The sequence below is a fragment of the Nothoprocta perdicaria genome, unplaced genomic scaffold (genome assembly GCF_003342845.1).
Source record: "Nothoprocta perdicaria isolate Ctin4 unplaced genomic scaffold, notPer1 scaffold_233, whole genome shotgun sequence".
In the NCBI taxonomy this organism is placed as follows: Eukaryota; Metazoa; Chordata; class Aves; order Tinamiformes; family Tinamidae; genus Nothoprocta; species Nothoprocta perdicaria.
Window position 1 is genome coordinate 288,289 of NW_020455459.1, and position 12,451 is coordinate 300,739.

The 12,451-nt window shown below is 36.4% G+C and overlaps 1 protein-coding gene across 1 annotated transcript in view; it reads right to left on the reverse strand.

The window, feature by feature from the left end:
• ZFAT (zinc finger and AT-hook domain containing) overlaps positions 1–12,451 on the reverse strand; it is a 77,441-nt gene that overhangs the window by 25,578 nt on the left and 39,412 nt on the right. The window contains exons 8-10 of the mRNA XM_026039566.1: positions 10,042–10,129; positions 5,603–5,752; positions 3,559–3,732 (exon numbers count right to left, since the gene is read on the reverse strand). Of these exons, the coding sequence (XP_025895351.1) occupies positions 3,559–3,732; positions 5,603–5,752; positions 10,042–10,129 (412 nt within the window). The remainder of the gene's footprint in view (positions 1–3,558; positions 3,733–5,602; positions 5,753–10,041; positions 10,130–12,451) is intronic.

A 12,451-nucleotide genomic window follows, 5' to 3' on the forward strand; every position in this document is an offset into this window, starting at 1 on the left:
AAACAGGCCCAGCTCACTCAGCCTCTCTTCATACGAGAGATGTTCCATTCCCTTAATCATCCTGGTTGCCCTTCTCTGGACCCTCTCAAGATCAATGATTTATAGCTGCAAAATCAATGATTTATAGCTGCAGATAAAGTACTTTTACTATTTGTAAAGCACATTTCTAAATCCTTAAAAAGCAGATGTTAGGTCATGTTTACAAGTGTTCAAGCTACTTCTGTCCTAAGCACCTAATGGTTATTTTTCAAATACAATTAATTTTTCTTTAAWTTGAAAAGGAATGATAGGGTATGATGTACCGTTCTTACAACAACATTTGATTATACATCTAGCATTACTTTTCTGACAAGAACTCAAATTGCCCTCAAAGAGATTTCACACAGAATCACGGAATGGTTGAGGTTGGAAGGGACCCCTAGARATCATCTAGTCCAACTCCTCTCTCCAAAGGCTTAATCCTGAATACACAAAGAAATAACTTTTGTCATTAAATGAAATAAATTTTGCATGGCTTTGTGTTCCAATATTTGTGTTCCAATATGGAGGCCTTGTGTTCCAATATTTTATTTCTGCTTACGTGGTTTTGAAAACTATGGACACACTTTGTTCCATCAACTTCAAACTGAACGACAATTGTTTGACTTGTTCATTATGAGTTTTTGTCCTTTCTCACCTAAATCTCTGGTGCAACCTGAAGTGTCCCATGACTATCCCTCAAAGCAAAAAACCGCCTATACTGTGACTAGTTTATACCTCACATAACACTGACTTGCACTGACATGTAGTTGGCTGCTACAAAAGAGAACGGATAATGGCCAGGATCTATCTCACCTGTTCTCAGAGAGTACAAATTTGTATTTTTCTCTTTTTTTTTTGCAGATTTTTTTCCCAAAATGTATGGAGTTAAACTGACTGTGTGACTTTTATCTTTTTGAATGTGGAGAGGCAAAAATGATATAGTGGACTGGATGAGGGTAAAGACAATGGATATGTGCAGACAATGGATATGTGCTTGCATTAACATTGTGTCCTTAGATATTAAGCTAAGTCAGTGAAGGATTTGAGATAGCCCACACTTGTCAATCACTCTGCAGGGAGAAAGCCTGAGTCATAACTAGCTCTTCCACGCAGTATAACACAATAAAGAGAGTGAATGAAATTTAGCCATAGCATTTTCTGAAAATGATCTTAAAAGAAATAAGAAAAGTATTACTCTGCAGCTCAGGAGTRCTCTCCAAAGAAAAAACACTTCTCTAAATTCTATAAAGAAGACAACAACATCATGTTACAATTGTTGTATACTTGAAGCCTCTTTATGCGTTTATGAGGCTCCTGGTCAAATCTGAATGCAGCAGGTCCTATTCATCCTGCCTGAAAGAGCAGCAGTACAACTCAAGAGCAGGAATTGCCATTTCACCTAAAATTTCACCTAATGAGAGATGAAGTTCGGAACAGTCAGTTTAGAATTAAAGTCAACATTTTTAATATAAGACATGATTAATGACAAAAAAAAATTTCCTTGGAAATCAAATGGATTGCCTGCCAATTGAAGTCTTTAAATCAAGCCTGTTCAAGTCATTCTACAGCCCAACAAAAATTCAATGCATAATTATTAGATTAAGTTATGCCCTGCATTCTGCAGAGATCAAATTTTGTAATCATAAGTCTGCTTTTGACCCTGAAATCATTACTCTGAGTCCTTCTTAAAGTGAAGCAAGTTAGTCAGATTTTGTCACAATGTATTTATTGGGGAATTTTCTAGCAGGACTTTCTGGCATTTCACAAAACATCTGTTGCTCACTTTGCTTTACAAGAGTAAAACTCATAAATATATTCCCATCCTCAATGTTTCTCTTACTTTCTCCTCCAAACTTTTGCTCTTTCCTTTTTTTCCCCCTTACAATTTTAAATTACACAATTTCTTTCCTTGTATTTTCTCGTTTTCACACCTCTTTTCTTCCTATTTCCTCTTTGGTAGTACTATTGTTCTTGCTAGCTCCCACTAAATTAGAAGTCGTGTATAAAATACTAAGGTACCACAACTCYGTTCAAACACTCATGGCTGTCAAACTGTATTTGTTCAAACTGGGAAAAAGAAATGTATTTAAAAAACAGAAAAACTGAAAAGAAGGAAGAAGAGGTCAAGTACAGCACATGCTGTGTTTTCTTGAAATCAATGAGTTCCCTTAGATTCTGAATATTGATCAAAAAAGTTGCAGACATTTTATATTGAGCATGAAAGCATCCCTGAACACAGCTAAGGAAGATCTTAAGACAATTTCTTTGGTATCCAAATAAAATAAACCATTTTTTTCTAGTTTATTTCTAATCACAAACAATAATAAGACTAGACGACTGAATCGTTTTCTGTCATGTCACTATTGAATGGAACAAAGCAGATGTAAAACTACTTTATATTCCACTGGTCAAACTGACCTTGCAGGGCTGATATTTGAACAAAAATTGCCTAGCTTGTCAGGAAGACAAGTCTCARAAAGAACTGAAGTATCTTTTAAATTCATTTGTTTGTGACATTACTGAAGAATACCAAATGCATGCGAGCAGCAACTTCTGAAGTGCTGTGACTGTAGAAATAGATAATGGGCAAAGAGGAACCATCAAAAGCATTCAAAAGGCAGAAAGTCTCCTGACAAATCACACAGGGCATTTCTGGTGACAAATGTAATTATATTTTCTGCAAGTATACTGAGGTAGCAGTAGAAAATGGCTGAAGAGTCCACACATGGTGACATCCTGTTCCTACTAAAGCCAATGGCCAAACACCTTTTCCAAAGGGGTGGAATATTTCCTGGAATATGTCTGAAACTGCAAGAGCAAGGAGGGTAAGACAAGAGAGTATAAGTCTTAAATATATTTATGTCAATCAAAAAATGAGGTGCATTAATAAGGAAACAGCAGTCACTTCACATATTACAGATGAAAATGACAATCTGAAACCAGATAGAAAAGACTCCCGGTAATAACACTGACTTTAGAGTCAAGGCTTCAACCCTGTAACTGTTAAAAGAGTATAGTTTCTTGACTGCAAAGAATATTTAAAAGCCAATTMCCACTTCTGATCTAGACAAGACTAACTCCTGAAATACTATCCTGCTATTCTTAAGAATGTCAAATTTTCAAGTTGTGTCTATTGAGGATACGTATTCAGGCTTGCCAATGATGGGGCTCAGCCATCTTGCCTCTGTTGGACAACTCCAAAAATATTCTCATAGTAAAAAGTATTAAAACACTGATCAAAGAAATAATCTGTTTTTCCCATGGAGATCACCTATTCTCTGTAAGAATACCCAGGGATATAAAGTCAACCCAAAATTCCAGAAAAATCAAGTATTCCAGAGATAGCTAACTGTCTGTCTTAGAAACTAATTCTGAAGTTTGCAGCTATTACACAAAGAGAAGTGGCTTTTGTGACAAACAAAATTCATAAGTATTCTCAGTGTTCAAAAAAAAAAAGTTGCTTATTAATTGCATCCCACTATACTCACAATATTTATTGCCTTAATACAATCTCAGATGTAGAAAATATGCCCTTACCATCAGCAGTATGAAGGAGTTTGTGGCTTTTCAATGTGCCTTTTGATTTGAACTTTTTCCCACACATATCACAAAGGTGTGTTTTCTCAGTGCTGTGACGATTCATATGGGCTTTCAAGTTACTCTTGCTGCGAGTGGCATACTCACAGAGAGAACATTTAAAGGGCTTCACACCTAAAAACAACAACAAAAAAATATATATATATAAAATGAAGAAACTATACATTTTGATGGTAGGGTGGATATTGATTTGTTTTGTGATTTAACATTGCGTGAGCAACACAAATGACAAGGTCAAAGTTTTTAATTTGGATATTTACTTTTAAGAAACTTAATCTATACCTTCTAAGTAAATGACATTGAGCTCTTGACAGCCTCATTTAGCTTACTAAAAAAATTGGGTCCTTGTTTTTATTTATTATAATGCTTCTCTACTGAACTCAAGAACTGAGTTTAACCATGCAAATATTCATATTTTTGTCTTGGTATGTACATTATTCATTTAAAAACAGAATCCAGGCTGCATAAATTAGTGTATAACTGATACACAAACCTGCTCTTACTCTCTTGCTGCAATAAAGAATGGAAACCTATCTTCAGATGACTGGTTTGTTATTCATTTAACACATAATCACAAGTTAAATGTGCAAAGCTGTGAGCTAATGTTAGTTTGCATCAGTTTTGCTAATGGATCCCTCAGCAGTATACTTTTTTTTTGATAGAGCATGAGCACTTACATTACATTTCTTTCAAACCAGTCAAAGCATGTAATAGAGAGATGGAAAATATCTGATCTAGTAGGATTTCTATAAGAACAAAACTAAATATTTAAAGAAAAGTTGAATATATCTGAACTGGCAGAGCACTGCAACACTTCGTGCCATGGGTCTGTGGCAGTTTTAAGCTGATATTCATGGCCTCAAAAGCAAATTTAAAAGCAGAAAAAATAAGAACCTATTTTGAACAGACTGTAACTTTTATTTTGGAATCAGCTTTTATTTTGGACTCATCTTGCTTTCTCTTGATGGTTAGATTAGGTAAGTATTAAGCTTTCATGGCAGCAGAAACAAACTGCATCTACAAAATCAATTGTTCTAAAGCTACAATTCAGCAATACCAACGTTCCTAATGGATTACAGATTCCTGGTAAAGACAGCTACTAGAGTATAAAGGCAGGTAAGCTCATAGTTAAGATTTGGGAAGGAATCTACAGTAAGTGTAAATGTCTGAAGCATCTGCATGAAGACAAACACTTTGGAACCAAAATATAAGTTTGAGGGTGACAAGGCCCTTATGCCTCTGATGCACAGAAATAGATAARGGATCTAGAATCATGCTCAAAGGCAAGAGTCAGTCTGACCCATAGATTATGGATTGACTAAAGAACATAACAGCTGTTTCTGCCTGTTGTACAAAGAGACAAGTTGGGTAAATATGAAATTTCATTGGGCATCATTTTTAGTCCGAGAGATTTTTAACCTGTATGTTGCTACATTCCCAAAGTTTATCTCTAGAAAGTCAAATATATGACAACATTGTCTTCAGGGCTTTTCATCACTGCTTATCTCCATTTTACCTACCCACTATGCATAGTGTGAGCTAATTAAAATATATACATGTTACTAATATGAAACAATTGGATTTAATTTTTTTTATTACATATAAATACATACTTTATGAAAGAAAAAGCACTAATTTATAAGGAGTTGCAGTAAGCTGCTGTTTTTAAGTGATTCAGTATTCAKTTAATTCATTTGTTACATTTATCATACAGTACTTTCCGGATGCTAATAAATGACTTTTTTGAGGAAAAAAAAGAAATCAGAAGCTAATTGATTTTTACTTAAACCTCAAACTGTTTACTCATGCTATGAAGGTGCAGTTCCATATATGATGTAGAATCCATTAAGGTAATTTATTTATTTCTATTCAACTCAATTTTCATTTTTGATTCAGGTAGAACAATAAATTTGAATTCCTTTTCACGCCAACAGAGCTTTCATGATATGTGAGACTGAATCAATGGTTAAAACCATTGCTTTACCTTCATGGGCCCAAATGTGACGTTGCAGGTCTGATCCATTCTTCATAAAATAGAGATCGCAATAAGGACATTTCACAGCTCGTTTTCCAATCAGCCCTTTCAGCTGAACTCTTCTGCCAAGAATCTCAGAAATAGTACTCATTGAAACCTCTGAGGAAAAAACAAAATATAATAAAAAAAAAAAAAAAACAATGGACATAAGGGAGTTTGTTCTAGGTTATATAAATAATATAGAAGAGCTAGGTTCTGATCAGTTACTACTCTTTAAAAAGATTTACTTCCACTCCTGTTACTCAAACCTTATCTGAAAAAAAAAAAAAAAAAAAAAAAACAGCATAGAACTATTATTATTTTAGGATCTTTTGCTTTAGGCCTTTCTGGATGTTTCTTCCCTCTCTGCTGATCTGGATACTCAATGTCCCTGACTGCTAAAAGATAGGTGAGACAAATCACATCATGGGTGTGCCATTGGTTTAGAGATCATTTTTTGGCTGCAAACTTTCTCAATAAACTATTAGAGTAATCATTTTCTTCAATATTTTTATAAGACTTTATTCAAGGTTTCATCTGAAATTTTCAGCGATGTTCTGGATACGAAGACTTTCTTCCCTTCTTTCATAGTTATGATCATCAGGAAGTCTGATAATCTGATCTTTGTCTGATCTTTGAGGGAAATCAAAACAAAACAAAATATGGACCAAATTGAATCAGAAGGGACCTATAGAGGTCATCTGTCCAACCTCCACCCCATGTAGGGTCAATTTTTAACTCAGGCTCGTTTTTCATGGTCAAATCCAATCCTGTTCAGGGTCAATCCTGTTTTGAATGTATTCCAGAGYGCAGATTACGCAACGCCTCTTGGCCCATTCCAGAGATTGACCACTTTCAATTCAAAAATTATTTTCCTAAKATCTAAGCAGGATCTCCATCCTTAATGTGCCTTGTCTCTTGCCCCTTCACCCTACAGTTCAAAGAGGAGCCTGGCTCTGTCTTCTCTCTAATCTTCAATCARGTAGTTGAAGATAGCAGCAAGATGAGCTCCTTCTCAAAGCTACGCACACTTATCTTTAATTTTCTTCTTCAGTTGAAGGAGAGTGAAAAGAAAAGAAACATTACAGACAAAAGTCTGAAACCTCATCTCCTTTCCATGGCTTAGATCCTTGATCCATGACTGCAGGCTAATATACTTGTTTCGTAGGGACCTTTGAAAGCKGATTCCTATAACGTCTCAGGACTATTAAGAAATGTCATACTAAATCATACTGTTTTAGTGTGATTAAGTGTCGCGCTGTATCCTTTTCTGTGGACAAAACGGTAGATAAATCTGGGAGTCCGGACAAGAATCCAAAGCTGGATATCATTTGAAATACCACCCTGCCAACATCTATAGGAGATTTTTCTTCTACTGACTTCATGRGGTCAGAATTTAACCTCTATGAAAAAAGAGAAAAGTGTATTGCTTCATATCGTTATTTTCTACCTAATGAACAGAATTGGAATAGAGGAGAGAGAAGGCACACAGAATGACATTAAAAAGGAAGGCAAGGGAAGCTCCAGAAATAGCATTTTAATGATAAATATGAGATGGTCCCAGTTTAAATTAATTTTTGATATGTCCTTTTAAAATTCAATTCCTTTAAACATTATACATACTTTTCCTTTCATTTATATTCTTTTCCATTTGCAATTTTAAAAACATTTGCATTCATTCCACTGCAGTACTTGATAGTTTATACCATCAGGACCACCAGACTCTAGGTTTATTTGGTTTGTAATTAAATGTGTTGTTAGAACAAAAAAAATCCTTCTGATTACAAAGAGAGGGTGCACTAGAGGAAGAGCTCTGCATGAATTCTCCTCTACATATGAAAGTTGTTTTTTAATAACTACTGCACAGGGATATCTTAGATGCAATATTTCTTTAGTATCATGGAAAAATATCCAATAAATCTGCTATTTTGTTGTTAAGTTCTATTTGCCTACAACATATGAATTAAAAATAAGGCCATAAAATAATCGGCTGTGTAATTTTTTAAACTCACTTCTTTTGTAAATCACTATTTAAAGAGAATCCATTTTCCTGCTTCAAAAAAATATCCTATACAGATGTAAAAACAGCTGCTCAAACAAGGTGAAAACCCAAAAATGTGTGCAGATTGATACACCTTTATTTTTCAGATGAAGCKAGTTCATTAAATAACTTGTACATCTGTCTACTTCAGTGCTTTATACTCATTCATATTTCACCCTTCTTATACTTCCTCAGAGAAGGAAGATGGCTAAAAATTACCRTTAGAAGGATTCAGATACCCACTGAATTTTCTGAAAGGATTTTAATGGACGTATTTAGCACAGTCATGGCTCCAGTGTTGACTAGTAGCCCCCCAGGMACAGTAGACCCTAATAATTCAGTAGTCAATTGACCAGAGCAGACCAATCGCAACCTGGAAATGTAGAATAGAGCTGATATTTCCCATCAGTCAGCGATGGCTCATGTCCCCCCCAGCTGATCACAGAATCACCGAGTGGTTAAGGTTGGAAGGGACCTCCAGAGATCATCTAGTCCAACCTTCGTGCTCAAGCAGGCACACCCAGAGCATGTGGCAAAGGGTGGCATCCAGGCGGGTTTGGAAGATCTCCAGAGAAGGAGACTCCTCAATCTCCTCCGGCAGCCTGGTCCAGGGCTCTGTCCCCCTTACAGTCAAGATGTTCTTCCTCAATGGAGATGGAACTTCTTGTGTTTCAACTTAYACCCATTGCYCCTTGYTCTGTCACTGGCCACTACGGGGAAACAGCTTGGCTCCTTCCTCCCTACATTCCCCCTTCCTGTACTTATACATATTAATCAGATCCRCTCTCAGTCTTCTCCAGAGAAAACAGGCCCAATTCATTTAGCCTCTCCTCCTGCGAGAGATGCTCCATTCCCTTAATCATCTTTGTTGCCTTCTGCTGGACCCTCTCTAGAAGCTCCACGTCCCTCTTATACTGGGGAGTCCACGATGCTGCATGGAAGCTGTACAGACACAACTCTCAGGCTTAAATTTCAACGCTTGCTGGGTGACATACCTCCTGACTACAGCATRGCACCGCAGCCCTTCCACAGCACAACTTGTTTCATGATACACATCCCTTGCTGCACGACAACCCCTACACTAACCACACTGTTGTAGAGTGGTCTGCAAACAGAGAGGTTTGGGAACAAGAGACAAAGTGGGAGCTGGTCTGAGCTCCAGGTGTAGAAAATTGTTTAAAATACGAATCTAGCACTATCTAGTGGCAGCAGCAGGATTAGGAGCTGCTCTACCTGTTACACTTTGTTTCAGACAAAAAAATATAGTAGTTGAGGCATTTTAATTKAATTTTTCATTTCCCAAAGGCAGATGAGGCATGACTAGTATTTGCCTGATTAATATTAAATGATGTCAGGTGATTAGTATCACTGTGAAAAGAGCTAATTACAACATGTTAGTCAATGAGGTTAGCTCTCCTTTATCCACAGAAACAGTGGGCATGTCTGTCCAATAAAATAYGGATATCAGGAGAAGAATGTGGACACAACAACTTTGTGACTGCATACAGTTCAGCTCAGCCACATTTACATCAGTCCCTGCACTAGTGGGTACTTTGGCACTGAGCTCTCAAATTCTGCTTAGTGAAAGTCCAGCTTACTCAGGCAGAGCCCACTGATTTAGTGTCTTCATGTTATGCAGTGCTTGAACTGAYAAAGCAGTGTATTAGAAAGCAGAGTATCAACAGAGTCTGAATGGGACTGCAGGGGTTAGCTTGGATCCTAGTAGGGATCAGCTTAATCCTGGCCATGCTAGGTCACAGCTGGCTTCACTAAGAGCCCTGCAGGTTTAATAGCTTTGACTCTGCAAGTGGTTGAACAGACCATGGGCTTTACTGGGCTCTGGATATAAAGCCCTGCCTCACTCTAACCAAGCACATATCAGGTCAGCCCGGGGACCTCTGTAATTCACACAGATTAATCTACAGTCAAGCCAAAGTACTGATAGCCAAAAAAATGTGCAATTAACTGATTTTGTTTAGTTTATATGTGGCCAATGGGAGTTTTGATGGCTCTCCTGAGATGCTTCATGTGCTCTTATAGGATGCCTAAATGCATAATTCCAGACTTCYCAATGCTTAATCTGAATTCATTTAAATTCTCTTTTGGACGGAAAAAAGAAGTGCTTTGCTAGATGATGACAGAGGGCTTCACATAATTACCAGATATACTCCACAATTGGAACAATAACTTTTTTTCACTCTAAATTGTAACATCTGCAAACTTAATAAAATTCCTAACCTAAGCCAGTTACATTAGACATATAACTTCTCTCTTTCTTCAAAACATAATCACATCACATTTCTCACTCTAAACTTTTCTTCTTTTAAGGCAGTAGACTGAAAATTTTTCCTTTCATTCTTTTTCTTACCAGGATGATTTGTCTTGATGTGTGATTTTATAAGTCTATCTTCAGAAAATGACTTCTCACACGCAGGACAGGAATAACTCTTTTTGTCCTTAAGGGAATGAAAAAGATTACATTATCAATCCACCAATGTAATCACTATAGTCATTATGCACTTAATAATACATGGTTCTCAACAAAGTTATAATTGAAGGTTCTATTTTTAAGCAAAAAGATAAGACATTTATAATGAAATAAATGAATAGCAATATGGAAGTAGTCTAAACACATCATTAATCCTGATTAATGTAGAACTCCAAATTACAACACATGAGAAAATGAATAACAAATGTGAGAATGATCTTCTACCTAACTCTCTAGAGAATCACCRTTTGAAAGACCAAGTCATACAATAGAAGATATCTGATTGCAGTTCATTTCACAAATCCACCCTCCTAACTTATAAGGTCAGATCTCATTATTCTGAAGACATTTACCAGTAGATGCATTTGTAATACAATGTAATGATCAGAAATTGAGCAAAAGAGTTAATTTTATATAATAGTAGTAATGTTCTGCTATCCTGAAAAAAAACACTTTCACACTTCCCCATCTTATAGCAGTGGCACTGATATTAAAATAAGATTTAATGCCATCATACAAGCCAAATTAGAGAGCTTTGATGCAATTTCTTTCTACATGCAATTTTAGTAAAATTTGTATTGTGATTTTGSTGTTTTTAGAGACACACATAACTTCACATAAAAAATATAGGACAGCTCTTTGTTAATTGGAAAATTATCCCATTTAAAATATTCTTTATTGCTCATTATCTAACATAAAAAATTTTCTCCTTCTAGAAGCACAAGCTGATTCAACAGACTAGATGCCCAAACAAATAATGAGTAGGTCATCTRATCACCTCTGCATTGACTGGATTAACAAGTGAGTTATCAAATGAACAAACATAGCAAAAAAATCCAAGATAGATTTGAAGTAGACAGATAACTAGATAACCTGGTGGGAGAAATGCTACATGCTACATTTAAATGCTACATTTCTCCTTGGTGGGAGAAATGTAGCAACCAAATCACCACCAGATCACTGCAAGATGACACTCCAAAACAGGTGTTTCACTCATTATTTTAGGAAGCGAGAACACTGGCAAGAACACAGAAGGAAGATTGCTGTATCAAATAGAGRTTGACTCCTGAGTTATGAAAGAGAAATTGGGAGATGATAGGAGATAAGGATCCTGAACTCTATCGATTCCTAATCTGAGTCCAAAGAGCATTTCAGAGAAGGAAAACAGGACAAGGAGATTATATGTGGTTGTTACATGACTACAAATGAACACATGCCTTAATACAAAAGCAAAACATGAAGAATGGAAAACAGGTTTTTGAACATTACATATTTGAAAACCATAAAGGTATTTGCATTCAGTACCATGTATGTCTGAGACAGAAATCCATCTACTGAAGTGCCTACCAGGTGAAACTGAAGTAGGAAATAATGAAGCCACTGGAAGGTGGAGAGGGGAACCAGGAGACCCACAACCCCTGGGCTGCACGGTCTTATTTCGGTGAACGGATAACAGCTTCACAACTTGCAGCGGGGAATCATGAAGCAAAAAGAACTTGCTCAGATCAGCAGAGCTGCAGGGGCAGAGGAACTAGCACTGATTTCTATTGCAACCTAGAGAGCACCGAAAAAACTGCAGCTCTGTTCTGAGTACTGGAAAAATAAATGTAGCTCTGGAACTCCTGTGTTGAACTAACAGTAAATTTAAATTCCGTGACAGTGGGATATGATATATGAGACTCTTGTGCTGCTAATATGTCAGTGGCACCACAAGACGATTTCTGGCTGAGCTGTAAGAAAGGAATGTGTGCCAATGACAGCAGCTATATCAGGGACCAGGGGGCTTCTAGAGGATTAACTTCTTCAGAGAGTGACTAGTGTATCTCGCTAAGGTGGAGATGATCCTGTCATCATTTTGATATCTGAGAATATCAGGTGAAAAAGGAAGACTAAAGAATATCAGCTACGTTCAACACGAGATATTCAAGAAAGGTGACAAAACACTCCCAATAAAGAGCTACGAATTTGTGTCTCTCAAAAGATATATAACCCATAATTCCTAAATCTTATCTGATGATTTTGGACTTCTGAATAATTATCAGTAGATTAAATCTAATAAAATTGTACAGCACTGTTTGTTCCTTTTTAAATGCTGAATTCAAGTATCACATTTATATTTTGGAAAGAATAAGAACAATATAAGTATAGTTATCATTTAGGGGCTTTGTGAAATCTGTTAAAACCATACGAAAAATGCAGTATAATTCTAAAGTGCAGCTGAGTGCTGCTCTTTTCTCTTCATACACTGTACTGAGTATTTCTCCAAGTGCCTGAAGCAGTAAGACAAATA